Here is a 15,119-nt window from a genome sequence, read left to right as displayed (position 1 = left end):
TATGCTCCCTTCAAGATCTTGTTTATAAATTACACACACATAAAAAGTTCCACGTGTAAATTTGCTATTATGGGCCGATGCTCTAGCCACCATAAGTAAGGAAAAAGTAAGCAGAAAAGAACTTTTCCAATGATGAGTTCGATTGGCTTGTCATCCATGGCTTGTCATCCAAGGAATAGGGTGCATACAGGAGATTTGCTCAAATTAAACACAAGATTGAATAATTGTGATTGTTATTATATTTCTCGAAGAGAAGGAGATATATACAGGTATAAGTTGACTTTCCCTACAGGTAAATGTAATTAGCTATTACAAGGAATCCTAATTAGGTAATTATTCTAATTAGGTAACGTGAATTACACCAGGAAATCAAGGATCACAGATCTCTGAATTATGGCTCATGCCAACACTCTTCCTTAAGTTGGTGCGTAGATATCTCTTATGCCCAACTTGTCAAGTGAGTCGTGAAAAACCTTTGTTGACATCACATGCATTAAGACATCTGCCAACTATTCTTTTGACTTTACAAATGGTATATCGATTAGCTTATCTACCCGCTTCTCCTTGATATAATGCATATCCACTTCAACATGCTTAGTTATGTCATGTTGAACTGGATTATTTGCTATCTCTCTCGCAGCTTGGTTGTCACAGTAAAGCTCCATGACTTTCTTTGATGGAAAACCAATTTTAGACGGGAGTATCCTTAGCCAAAGAAGCTCACAAACTTCATGTGTTGTGCCCCTGTATTCTGCCTCAACTAAAGATTAAGCCACTACATTCTGCTTCTTACTTTGCCATGTAACCAAATTACCCCCAATGAAAGTGAAGTAACCTGATATAGAACGTCTATATGTTATATTGTTGTTGAGGCCCAAAAATCCAAGGGGCTAAACCCAGATTAATTCTTAGCCCAATACAGATAATTGAACGCAAAAGAAGCTCAATCGGGACAAAAGAGAATTTGTAGGATGCACCGATACAAGCTACGGGCCACGTCAGGTCAAGCAAGAACGTGCAAAAGAGCCAAGAGCATGCCAACTATACAAAATAACGCTCACATACCCATTCGGTGTTACTTGGCCCGATTATAACCTATCACTGCATAATAAAACTCAAGCACAAGCGTAGGTGTCATGCAAGAAGAGACATTATTCTAACACCAAGCTATGCCATAAGCTTTAGTGGGCCCAAGCCACAAAATTACCCTGGGCTTGATGAGAATGTTGTGTGGATGGGTACAAGCATTCACAAGGCCCATTTGAAGGATCAAGGAATGAGAATTTTGGGCTACTTGGGAGCACCAAAACTCAAGCCCATTTCTTAACCCTAAACACATGGGCTAGCATGAGAGAGAGAACATGACCCAATACCTTAGGAAGAATACAGTAGTTTGCTTAGAAGAACCTATGTTAATTAGAATGCCCAAATACTTTGTTAAAAACGCAACAGGCAAACTGCTTCCAGCAGCTTGACGAAAACAAGCTGACCAGTCGTTGTAGAGTAGAATATCATCAACCCAAAGCCTTGGGGAAAAGCCCAGCCCAACACTCTATAAAATATCTAGCAAACACGTTCAGCCTTTGCCCAAAGGAGTCAACGGAAGCCAATACAAAAACCAGAGGAAATCCATGCGCGCGAGAGGTTTACTCGTTGTGTGAACAGTATGTCCATTCCCCCTTTTTCTCTGTTAGCTCGCATAGGAAAGATCGAGAAGAAAGTTAGTGGCGCTTCACCTCTACGGAGAAAGAGCTATGCCAAAACCTTCGAACCACAAAGAGCTCCTTACCTATGCACCTTGGATGGGAGAATTTCACTAAAGAAGATTATGTGGAAAGAAGCAACGAAAAAGAAAGGAAAGGGTTAGATGAAATTAGGGTTCTTTGTGCCTATAAAAGAGGGCTTCTACTACCTAGGAAAATAACCCATTCAAAGCCTGACCAAGCTTTGTCAAGCAACTGAAAATTTACTCAAGCCACCCAATCTTCTTCTTAGTTTGTTTTCCTTCTTTCTTTAAGATAGAAATCGTGCTAATTTTCCTCTACCTTGCTCTAGATCATAGTTCTCCACAAGAAATTCATGCCTTTTCTCTCTCTCAAATTTGCTAAACTTGTGAAAGCTTAACTCCCATGCCACAAGCTCCTCAAGCTAAGCCATTAATTGATTTATCATGTTTATTTGGCTATTGGTGAAAAGAACCTAAGAGTGTTTTTCTAAAGTTTCATCAGACTTTTCAAAAACTCTTTTGGGGGCTTGGTTTTCGAACTCAGATAGGGAATTTTGTTTCTTTTCTTCTTACGGCAGCCCAAGCCCATTCGTCAGGCTGTTGGAACAAAAAAAATTCCTACAAATGTCTGCCAAATCTGCATTTGTATAACCTTTGACATCCAAATGTCCTAGTTTTCAGAATATCATGCCTCGGCTTGGAGCTTTCTTTAAATAACTCAAAATTCTCATAACTACCACTAAGTGATCCTCACATCATCAGGGCACTTCATGTTGATTGGACAACGATGGTCTGGTTCCAACCAAAAGCTCTTGAGCTCAACAAAGTAGGATGCAATATCACGACTTGCTTGAGTAATACAAGTTGCTTTACACCGTAATTCATAAATCTGCGACTCAACAATGCGCCATAATACATTTGGGCTGTACTCTCCCAAATATCTTTAGCTGTTGGTAGATCTAAGAACAATTCTACCAAATCAGGTTCCATGGTTTTTATCAACTATCCTTTAACAATGGAGTCCTCAATACACCACGAATCAAAGCCCGGAGCATCTTTCTTCACTTGAGCCGCATTCCTTGTCAGATAACCTCTTTTTCCCTTGCCTGACACATGAAGCAACATCATCTTCGACCAAGTGCTATAGTTCTTTCCATTCAACTGTATAGTGAATGGGGCAGTGGAAGTATCATTGCGAACTGTAACAATTGGTTGCGCCATGTCAAAATTTTTGAGGGTTTTTGAAGCACTGGAAGCACTGAATTTTGTGGCTACGGTGTAGTTGTCTGGGGTATCTTCGAAAGCCATGGAGGAGAGAGAACAAGTTTAGATGGGTTGGTGTTGTAGGAGTCTTTTGCCGCACTAGGTTTTTGTGTTTTTTTTTGGTAGTCGGTGCTAGAGGATGTCGATGGGTAGGGTTTGTATTTTTGTTTGAGAGACTGGGGTTTAGTTTGAGTTGGTATCAGAGCCGGTTAACCAAGAGGAGGATTAGAGGGGCAAGGCTATCAGGATAAAGGCGCACGGCTAACTGGACAAAGACGCACGGCTAACATGATCTATAACTTTAATTGATATTATATTTCTCAAAGATGATGATATACAAATACAAGTTGACTTTTCTACAAAGAAAAGTAAATAGCTAATTACAAGGAATCCTAACTAGGTAATTATTCTAATTAAGTAACGTGAATTACACCAGAAAATCAGAGATCACGGGATTCTTGAATTATAGCTCACACCAACAGATTTATTTTTCATTATTTTTAAAATTGGGTTTCAGTTAGAAGTAAAAAAATTGATGAAAATTTGTCGACTATTGGAGTTGCAATGGACTATTTCTTAATGACGTGCATCGCTCCATACGCAAGAGGGAATCAAGCCCTGAATAGGTGACACTGAACCCATTTCTTAACCATGAAGACAGCCTCAAACTCACATTCAACTTCAATCTGCCTCAAAATCACATTCAACTTCAATCTTTTTCACCCAGCGAGACCGTGACACGACGTGGTGTTACATGTTATAACACATTTTATATATTAATAATATACCCTCAAACATAGCCCAAGTTTCTTATAAAGCCTTCTACACAAATTCTTTTCATTCCACCTCCAAAGCTACCATCCACATTCAAATTAAAGCCAGCCAAAAGGAATCCAGTGAAGAAGGCTTTAAAGTTAGAGATCCTGTTAACCTCATACCGTTCACTAGCAATACATGCATAAGATTTATTGTAGGGAGAATTTGAGGGGCCAAAGGCGCAGGGTTCAGAAAGGGAGGAAAGGTTTGAGCCTCTTGCCCCGGTGTCTGGGAGTTCCCCGGCTAAAGCCCCTCTTACCCCTCCCTCAAATAGTGGTATCGGCTACCACCAGTCGACATCGGAGAACAGTTGAAGTCTTCATGTCAGTAACAAAATAGAAACATGAATTTGGTTAAAGGGATCAGGAGGCATCAGCAATTTTGTTGGCAAAGTAAAATGAGATCACGGTTAAAATTTTGAAACATGCAAATAGCAAACATATATATTGGAAACAATATTTCAGACCAAAAAAAAAAAAATATTGGAAACAATATTCAACATTCCGATACCAATCAAAATCCCAGATAACACACAGATCTTATAGGTACTGCAGGGCATAGTAGAAATTTTTGACAGTACTGGACTAAGAGCAACACCTCTTTATTTCACGTTATTGGTGACGACAGCAAGCCTAGCAACAACAGAAGACATGAGCAAGAATAAAAAGAATAAAAAATGAAAACATTAATCCTCCTCCGTTTCAGACTCAGCACTCTGGAGCCAGTCAATGAATGGTTTGGCGTTCTTCCAAATCTGAGAGTTCTTGCTCCCACCCTTAAGTCCATCTTGATACCACTGCACTATGCATTCTTCCTCCAAGATATCAACATCATAGAGAGCTTTTAAAACAAGGGCAACTTCCTTCAAGGCACTTGAGCTCGACTTCCCACAGAAGCCTTCAATTGCTTGAAGCAAGAGCAATTGAGATCCCTCATCCTGAGCAGCAGCTACAGCAAGGTAGTTTATCTTCTTGGATACTTCTTTTGCAAACCCTTTCTCTAGGCCCCCAAATAGCGCCTCAAATAGAGCAGTCATTTTTTCCTTGGCAGACCCAGAAAGTGACCCCAGAAGGGGTTGGAATTGTTTGGGTGAAATACCCTTATCCAGATTCTTTTTCAACTCATCAGTAAGTGTTCCTCGAGCAGTGGAGTTCCCATTTTCCAAACTCTCATTTGCCTTTGTTTCTGCCTTGGCCTTCTCTGGTTCATTGGTGGGAAGCATCACCATATCAGCTGTCGCATCATTCAATTGTTCTTGCATCCGTTGACGAGCTGCCTCTATCGACGTATCAGTTTGCCACTGAACATCATCATCATCATCATCAGCCTCCTCTTCATCAGCCTGGCTGAGAGTAGGTGATGTACGATCCTCGTCAGAGCCACTTGTTTTCTTTTTTGAAGAGCTGGCCTTCACAGGGCCCTCCTTACCAGAGGAAGTGCCCTTCTTCTTTGCCTCTTTCTTCAGTTTTTTCAGCTCCTCATCAGCAGCTTCACCTTCTTTCAGTCTTTCCTTCTCAGCTCTTCTCATTGCTTTCTTGTCTTTGGATCCCTTTTTCTGCTCAGGTGGGTTCTTAATAATGAAAGTAGTTAGCTTGTCCCTCATGTCCACATCAGACACAAAACCACAAGCAGCACATTTGAGTTGAATCATTTGAGTCTTCGTAATCAGTATCTCTGTTTCTGGATTTCCACATCCATAACACTGAACAAATTTCTTGATAAAGTTTTCAAGGAGGCCAGCTAGCTTAGCAGTGTCATGGGACCCATTAACAATAGAAGTCCCAGTTTTCTCATCAAACTTGGATTGTGCGCCAAGTTCACAACCAAAATACTTTGTAGTGTACGCAGCGGGCCTTGCCAAAGCCTTTGCAATATCAACCATGTTGACTATATTTGTCTTGATGCCATTTCCTCGGCCCTCAATTTTGGTAACCATTTTGGGCATCTTATACCTGTAGAAGGCATCATCACTGTTCCCAGCACCAATGTTCAGTAAAGCCATCTTGATAGAGAACAGAAATCAGAATGCAAATACAAGAGATATCACGAGACGGAAATACTGGTAGCTGCAATATCGTCTTCTAAGTTTTTCAAGACAAGAGAAGATTGATTTTCGGAAGCTATGAAAGGTTGCAACCAGTAGCAACCATGAAACTCGGGATATTCCTGATATGGCAACCGATGCATACAGCTATTTCCTTTTAACAAGGGTCTGTTCTTTTTTCTTGAAGATGGACAATACTCTCCAAGCAACCCAATTGATCCCAAATAGAAAATGGCCTGCTCGGACATAAAAGAAAATTCACCACTGACAACTTCACCTTGAAAATCTGAAGGTAACAGATACACCTGCAAGTTTCCTGAATCAAGAATTCTGAGGATTAAAATTATAAAGAACTCTACAGATTAGAGAGTAGTCTATGGAACTACATGAAAGAAGAATCATGTAAAGAATAGACATAACTTTCCATATCTCAAGCAACAATAATTCAAAAGGATAACACACTCTGTGATGATTTATCATGCTAATGAAGATCATAAATAATTACAATCGTAAAGAATACAAGTCAAATCCCAACAGCTTACTACAAATCCAAAGAGACAATCCCAAAGTTTTTTGCAAACCAGTTCAATTGTCATCACCGTTGCAAAATATATACAGAAAAAGTAAATAAATAAAAAAATTCCATCAGTTGCATATAACTATGGAGAATTATATATAAGAGAAAATAACCTATGCATATACTCCAAAGTTACCAACTTTATACGATAAACTGAAATCATATTATTAGGTAAGAACATATATTATACAATCAGTTCCGAAGTAAACATTCAACAGACTAGTTTCACTAACAACCATCATCGCAGCTCAACTAAACCCAACAACAACCCCAAATCCAATCCAAAAACATCAAACAATCATAAAATCTATTTCCAATTAGCCCTAAAATAACTGGGATGACTCAAAACATGTAAACAATCGAAGACAAATAAGATCCAATCGTGAATTAATATAACAAAACAATATTCAAAATCAAACGAAAATTACAATCATAGATGAATGCTGAACTGAGGCTCCTACCTGAATCCGATAGAGATCGAAGTTCTGGAACGAGAGAAAACGAAGAGTTTCAGAGATAGAAGATGATGGGATTTAGGGTTTCAATGCTTTGGGAGTGTGGCTCAAGAGAGGTGGTCTTGCTATCTCTTATATATACATATATGCGGTTGAGGGCGACACAGAGAAATTATCACGTGTTGCAATGACCAATTTTAGATTTGGTGGTATTCAATTTGTTTTTGGATTTCTATTTATCAACTAGAGAGAAAAAATAAAAAAACTTAGAGCCGTTGGATCTTTTGAATAATCGTTAACCATATTTTTGATGTGATTTTTACAGTTGATGCTAAGATAATGAGTTCCTAAACAAAGGAAAAATAAAAAAGATCATTTATAACACGCAATGTATTACACAGATCTCCTTGTCAAAATAGAGGTGTCAAATATGCCGGGCCGGCACAACCCATTTATAGTCGGCCTATTTAACAAACGGGTCGTGTCGGACTAGCTCATTTAGAAAAACATCAATATGGGCTCGGGCCGTGTTCATATCGGGCCACTAAACTGGCCAATATGAGCCCACGTCAAATTTAACTTATGTATTTCTTTTCATTTTTATAAAAAAATTTCATCTTCATTTAAATATTTTTTTACGATTATGTATCTACTAATAATATTTATTATTTATTTATTATAAAAAAAGGTCAATAACTATATTTAAATTCCATTTAAATAGAAAATGGCTTAGATTATTGTTTGGGTTTTAAAAATTGAAACTTGAAAAACAAAATTATTATTTTATATATAAAGAAAATGTTAAATTTAATATATAAATATAATAATATTATGTATTATTTTTCTCTAAAATAACTATAATTTAATAAATGGGCCTTAAACAGGCCAGTCCGTCCCATTGGACCTAATTATCTCGTCCAATAAACCCATTTCTGAATTTGTTTAATTCTAAATTCAAGTCATGAAGGAAGCAATAGCACCATAAGCTCAATGGTGGAACTACATAGTGGGCTATAGTGGGTTGTAGCTTAGGTAGGTTTTGAAGGAAAAAAAAAACTATATAGCATATCAACTTGTCATTCCCACTTGTAGCTAGGATCCTCGTTTTGTGGTTTTCTTGGCATTTTCCCAACTTTTTCTATGAAACCCTAACTTTCTCAAGTGACAAAGTTCACTTATATTGACCCACAAGAGGGAGACCAAGGTAAAACCGGCCATGGAACACAACGCTTCAACATCGCTAAGGGCCCATGATGCTTTCATGAGACAACTCGTGATGCCTCAGGTCAAGGATTAATTTGCAGTATTCCAACTTGAGAGATCCTGATTGACATGTAAGTAAAACTTCAATTCAAGTTCTCTCTGTTGATCGCATTCAGTGAATTCATTCTCTAACGAACACTCATACACTTATCTTAGTGTCTTCACACGAATGACTCGAGACCAATCATCCTCCTAATTGAGCAGATACAATGCATGATGGTCTTTGTGGATTATCAATGTCCAGTTGATTATCCTATGATGATGAACAGTTTAGGATGTGGACATGGTACAGAAAGGTCTCATGAACTTAACTTCTTTAAGTTACTTTCTACGTTCACGATCCATGGACTTGTTGGTTAAGTAAATAACTAAGATAATTACTCAAAACAACATAATGCCCTTAATTAATTAGGTGAAATGTCTTTAGAGTTTACATCTCATAATTGGCTCTAGGGCACATTTCTACACTTACAGTGTTTGTCAGCTCGCTTTATAATCAACTTTGTTTACACTATAATCAACCGAGCATATCCAGCATCAAAACGACTAGCACCAAGGCAGACACGCCTTCTTCCTGCCAAGAAAGATACTCTTCGAAGAGGCAGCCACCAAGCTCCTGACGCCGAAGTTTTGAAGGCGAAGCTTCCCACTTGCCGAACCTAATCTCCAAGAACACGTGTCACCATCACAACAACTTGCACAAAGTCTCATACCGAAACTTTGTGCAAACCTCCCACTTTCACTTCCCTATAAATAGGGAACAGTATCCGAGTAAAAAGGTAACTATTTTCTTACCTTCACTGTTACTTTGCCAAATTATCACATATAGCTGACTAAAGCATTGGAGAGCCTTCGGTAGGCACCACACCGGTGTCCGAAGCTTGACGATTGCTTCTTCCTTTTTGTCTTCTGCAGGTCCTTTCCTTACCGAAGGTTCTCACCTTCTTCCCTGTTGAAGACTCTATACTCCTCTCTAAGTTGACTCTCCCAAAAAGAGCATCAACAAACTTAAATCAATCAAACCCACCATGCAATGCATTTCCTGCTAATTTTGTGATAAAATATAAATAATTGACTAAATAAACATCCTCTAAAGTTTCAATCAAAATTTCCAAATTTTTCTTACAAATTTGGTGGTTTTTATTCAATTTTTACCGATATCGATAATTTCCACATATTTCAATGTTTTTGGACCGCTGATATTTATGAAACCCTCAATATTTTAGACCTTGCACACAATATTCTAGGGAAGGAGGTCTCTGAGTCAAATGGCTAGAAAGGGAAATTTTTAGTAATTAGATAATTACCTAGAAAATCAAGGATAATTCATGCCATTTCTTGGCCACAAAGGCAAATCAATTGGATAATTTATTCTAAAAGATTACGATCTAATCTTCATGATAGGTCGGCAAAAGCCATATAAAAGGAAGAAGATAGCTAATAACGACAAGGGGAAACAACTTTTCAATAATCAACTCGATATTAAGAGAATATGATCACTCATACTGAACCAAAGCCTTCAAACTTGGATTACTTTTTCGTCCTCTCTTCAGCTTACACCAGTAGCATTCAAGATAATTCAAGATATATATATATATATATATATATATATATATATACATACTAGTAATACCATTGTATTCAGAAAAGATTGAATTGAATAGAAAGAGAAATTCCATACCTGAAATTCCTTTTGTGATTATGATTCTATCAACAATATATATATATATATATATATTAAATTTATGATTGTACTTTCTAAATATGAGGAAGTATGGCCCTCCCCTTAATATTCATCATGTTTCGTGTCTTATATGGTGACCAAGTTAAATTCAAAGAGAACTTGAGGTCCATATACAAGTAAGTGGTGTAAAGTACGACTTAAATAGTTGATAGAAAGAGTTGATTAAGATCAATCCACGTGGCCTGATTCACCTCTATGAGTTTTGGTATGAAATTGTTGTGTACGTGTATTCTCATTATTTTCGAAACAATATAAGAGTATGAGTTATTTACACTAACACTTCTTGAGATTTTTCGTGTTTTTATATAACTCTTTAAAGTTCTAGAAATTACAGAAACACCCCCTCATGTTTCAAAATGATTTCACATAACTCCAAAATCCAAAAAACCCTAAAATTGGATGTAACATGACTTATGAAAAATACTAAAATACCCTTCATAATATTAGAATATTGTTTAGATTCAGTTGCACTTTAATTTATATACATTTTTATAATAAAATTAAAAATTAAAACAAAAAACAAAAAAAACCCCTACCCATCAAACTCATCGTACTCTTCCACCAAGAAAAAAAAAAAACAGATCGACTACCAGACATCTTGAGAGCCTAGCAGCACCTTCATTCGAATACTAGTTACATACATTCACTTATCTACTAGGTTCAAACCCTAAAAATGCACAAACTCGAGAAATTATAGAATACTACTGTACACAAATATGCTACAATATATATTAGTTAAACTAAAATAAGCATGTGGGGGAAAAATACACAGGTTTTAGGAGATGTGCGACCAAATATTAGAGGTCGTTCTTCAATATTATATATTGACTCCAGTAGATCCTATATACAAAACAAATTATTTTGTACCTTTTTAAACACACATTTATCTACCTGCCTGCTGCACTTTCCATTTTTTTTTTTCTGGACCACGCATGGCACTCCATGTTAAATGTTTGATAATTTGTTTTGCTCATAGGACCTTCATGGACCACGAAAGAAACATCCACCAGACAAACCATTTATTATTATAATTTATATAATTACTACCGATGTGTCTCGTTTCTGGTACTGGTCAATCATTGCCCATTTTATTAAGCTAGAGTCCGTTTGAAATAGTTTTGTTAAGAAGCATTTTTATTCATAAGCGAATTTTTAAAAAGCGCTTTTATTAAAAGTATGTTAAAAAAACATTTACACTTAGAGGTGCTTCCTAAAATAGCACATGCTAACTACTTCTCCAGAAAACACTTTTAACACCCGTACAATTTTTAAGTGTCTTCTATAAAACGAGAAAAGAAAAATAAATGTTGTTAATTTTATATGTCCAATCACCCAGTCGTTCTTTATATATTTTAAAAAAACATTATTGGCTAATAACACACAGCCAACTTATAAATTATAATGTCCAATGTTAATAAATATCCAAATACATAACCCCAAAAGTCAGATCAAACTAGTTGTCTGCGGCTCTTTGCTACTTTGACCTCTAGGTTAACTTATACCTATTAGATAATGTCCTCAAACACTTCCCCAACGTTGCTCATGGCTGCCGTACGCAGTTAATTAAATTCGTCACTGGTCATTGGAAACTTGACAACAGTGCATGCCTAATCCAGCTAGAGCTGGCCACTCGTCAGTATCTGTTGACCGCCAAATTATAACCGGCTATTATGTCTATAAATATACATAAGAAAACAAGCCATATGCAGAATAGGCAAACAAAGTTGGCTTCACAGAACGCATCTGTACTTTCCCAACCTACATTACATTCTTCTGGGTAGAGAAGCCTAAACTCTCTAGAGACCCTTTTCTCTATCTCTTTTTATTCTTTCTTTCTTTCTTCTTCTTGTTTCGCTTTTCGATTTGTTTTGTTTTCGAAATTACAGTGATCAATATTGGAGGAAATCTCACAGTCAGGATCATAAGCAGAAATATACAAAGAAACATGGCCAAGGCTTCTTCTTTGTGTTCTCTTCATGTACTACAGCCATCTATCCGGAGCAGTTGCAGTCGTCGTCATCATATCATGCAAGTAAGAGCTCAGAGCTTAGATGAAGGTAACTCTCAATCCCTAGTTTTGTTATTTCGAAATATCTGAATTCATTGCCTTATTAAAAAAAAAAAAAAAAATCTAAATGTCATCGTCTTTGCAGTTTCCTTCTGCAATATTAGTGGCAACTACTTTTAGCAAATCTAAACAAGAACATGTCAAAATATTCATCTATTCATCCTTTATTATTTATTTATTTATTTATTTTTGGATGAATGCACAACATATACGAAAGTCTAGCTTCTAATGCTCATAAAAAGTATCGTGGTTACACTATGTATTTTTCTCCTTACATTATAAATTCAACTAACTTAATTTGTTATTTTATATATATTATTTTTTTTGGGGATGGAGATTTATACAAATATTGATTTGGTTTAGGGTGGGATTTCGAACCTCTACCCACGTGAGTGGCAGGAATGGCTATGAGATTTTAGGAGCCCTATGCAAAATGAGTAATGGAGCCTCTTAAAACATAGTCCTTAACCAAAAAAAATAAAAATAAAATTGGACCATATATATTGATAGCAAATTTACAACTTACACTCAGCGAAAGACAATCACATCAAATACAAAACATATAATAAAGTAATATAGTATTTTTGGGGCCCTCTTGGAAATGGGGCTTGTGCTTGTGCTCACCTTGCACCCTAAGAGCACTTCCAGCAGTGTAGGCAAAACTCGGGCTTTGGGGAGGAGGGGAGGGAGGGTTAGAGCCAAAAAATCGATTCCAGAACAAAAGTGGCGGTCAGGAGGTGGAGTCCAGAGATCACTGGCCCAAGGGGGAGAAGAGCCCGCGCTGCCCGAGGGTGGGTGACGTCATGGCTTTTGTCAGCCCACGTGGTGTCCTCTCAGCTCTTCGATCGCTTTTGTCCTCCAATCCAACGACAACCAATTTTTGTGCAATAAAAAAATGAAAAAAATTACAATTTTTTTGTTTAAAATACCAAAAAATTAATGAATTTTTTTCTATAAATACCAACCAATAATACTCTTCACTTTTGAAACCAAAAATCTTATTTGAAAATTTTATCCGATTATGAGATATGAATAGTATTGACATGTAGGAACTCAAAAATCTTATTCGAAAATATTATCAAAATTAATTGTTTAGGTAAAAAAAATTTGTTAAAAAAACAAAAAAATGAATAGTATTTGCCATTTGCCATAGTAACTGTTGGAAACATATATTGTTTTTTGCAAGGGCATCCACTATTCACATGAATAGTAACTACCCTATCCCCCCATTGCCATGGCAAAGGGCAAACTGCTGGGTGTGCTTTAAGAGCACCTCCACCCCAAAGGGCAAGAGGAAGGCAAAGGCAAGACAATGCTTGTCACTATTCACTTGAATAGTGGCAGCCTTGTCATTTTGGTTCCATCCCAAAAGACAAGGGCAATGGTAATTACTATTCACTTTAATTTATTTTTTAATTTTTTATACTTAAACCATTAATTTTGATAAGCTTTTCAGATAAGATTTTTGGTTGCCACGTGTCACTATTTATTATAAAATTCTCACCTAAAAATTCAGATAACATTTTCGGATAAAATTTTCAAATTAAATTTTCAGATAAGATTTTCGGTTGCCATGTGTCCATATTTTATTATAAAATTCACATCTCACACATCATACAATTGAAATACCGGTCCTCATAGTCCGACACAATCGAGTACAAGGACGACTCAATCATTAGCGAAGGCGGTTTCACTTGATCAAGACGTGGGGGAGTATTTTCCTTCAGAGGACGTAATAGTGTCGTTATTTCCGACATGGAACGCACCACTGGAACCGACTGCGGGCATTGTTCACTTGAGGAGCCATGTGTAATGGTTTTCCAATTTTTTGTTTTGCCTTCAATAATCTATTAAAAAAATGAAATTGGAAATGCAAGAAATATATTTAAAAAAATGACATTAAATTGTCGTAACCAAGATTTTGACCTCTTCGAACGTTTGCTTCGATGGAAGAGGCCATTTGTATTTTTGCACAAATGGAAATTTTGTAGTAGAAAATTTGGTGTGGAAAGTGAAAAATATGGGAAGGAGATGAATTTGTATGAAGATTTGGTGTGGAAAGTGAATAAAATTGTTAGGCATTTAAAGGGAAAAACTCAAGAATTTTTTGGTATTTTCGAATTTTTTTAGCCAAAAAAATTTCAATCAAGCGTCGAGAAGGGCCACGTGGCTACTTCCGTTGGTGTATATTAGCGTTAGCGTCAGCTGAAATCAATTTTTTGTACTGTTGGCTCATGAAATTCACGCACCAACGGTTTTGATTTGCCTTCTTGACGTCGCGCCTTCGGGAAAGAGCCCACCAGATTTGGGTGGGTGTGCCCAGTGGGTTTTGGGCGCTGGAGGTGGAAATCGGGCCTGGGTGCCCTTTTCCGCCAAGCCCTCGCTGCACTCACTGGTGGATCCAAATTTTTTTTAGCATAGGTGCAATTTTGAAAAGCTAAAAACTCTTTGTGGATTGAACATCTATGACTTTTTACCTAGATTGGACATCTAAGACTTTTTACCTAGATTAACCTTAGGTCCTTTCATTCATTCATATCATACATGAAAAATTGTTTTATGTAAAAATATTGACTAAGTATGAAAAACGGTTTTTCGAAATAATCATCTTCTCAAGATAATTTTTGGCGGCTTTTATTCCTTACACATCAAATAAGAAAACTTAATTTTATGGAATTTTATTATGAACTATATATTGACTTAATGAGCCATCATTTTTAGCCTGAATCGTATTTTGCACTAAAACCAATTTTTCATATTTTGATTTGGTGGGAATTTGATTTTCTAGTATTTTTATTTGAATCCAAATGGTGGGTACTTCCTTATTTACATGGTTAATTGAGTAATGTAAAAATAAATAGAAGTAAAAGGACAAAGACATTTACTTAAATGTTGAAAATGGAAATAAGGTAATATGTGCACCATCACTAGTTGAGTAAATGGGCAATTTGAGGCACCCACCATGGTTTTTCCTGCGAGAGGAGGTGCACTGCACCTCCTTGCGCCTTAATAGATCTGCCACTGGATGCACTTGCTCTAAGAATTGCCTCTGATGAGTGGAGGTAGAAGAGCTCAACCAACTGAGCTACACCCCACTTGCGTTATATATATTCTTCGCCAAAAAGATCAAGGAATAGTTTAGATGCAATTTCTAGTACTTTTA

General features: G+C 36.8%; 1 protein-coding gene across 2 annotated transcripts; it reads right to left on the bottom strand.

Moving 5' to 3' along the window:
* Window positions 1-4,390: 4,390 nt before the first annotated feature.
* LOC148917571 (eukaryotic translation initiation factor 5-like) lies at window positions 4,391-7,017 on the bottom strand. 2 transcript variants are annotated; one of them, XM_089050203.1, is made up of 2 exons: window positions 6,888-7,017; window positions 4,391-6,154 (listed from the first exon to the last, which is right to left on the bottom strand). In XM_089050203.1, the coding sequence occupies exon 2, from the start codon at window positions 5,805-5,807 to the stop codon at window positions 4,491-4,493; it is 1,317 nt and encodes a 438-aa protein (XP_088906329.1). In that variant the 5' UTR covers window positions 5,808-6,154; window positions 6,888-7,017; the 3' UTR covers window positions 4,391-4,490. The 2 variants fall into 2 exon arrangements, with proteins under 2 accessions (XP_088906329.1, XP_088906328.1); XM_089050202.1 differs by having other exon boundaries at window positions 4,391-6,165; window positions 6,888-7,008.
* Between the last annotated feature and the right edge of the window lie 8,102 nt (window positions 7,018-15,119).

The sequence above is a fragment of the Prunus mume genome, linkage group LG4 (assembly GCF_029339155.1).
Source record: "Prunus mume cultivar Tortuosa linkage group LG4, ASM2933915v1, whole genome shotgun sequence".
Lineage (NCBI taxonomy): Eukaryota > Viridiplantae > Streptophyta > Magnoliopsida > Rosales > Rosaceae > Prunus > Prunus mume.
This window is presented reverse-complemented; position numbering and strand designations above follow the sequence as displayed.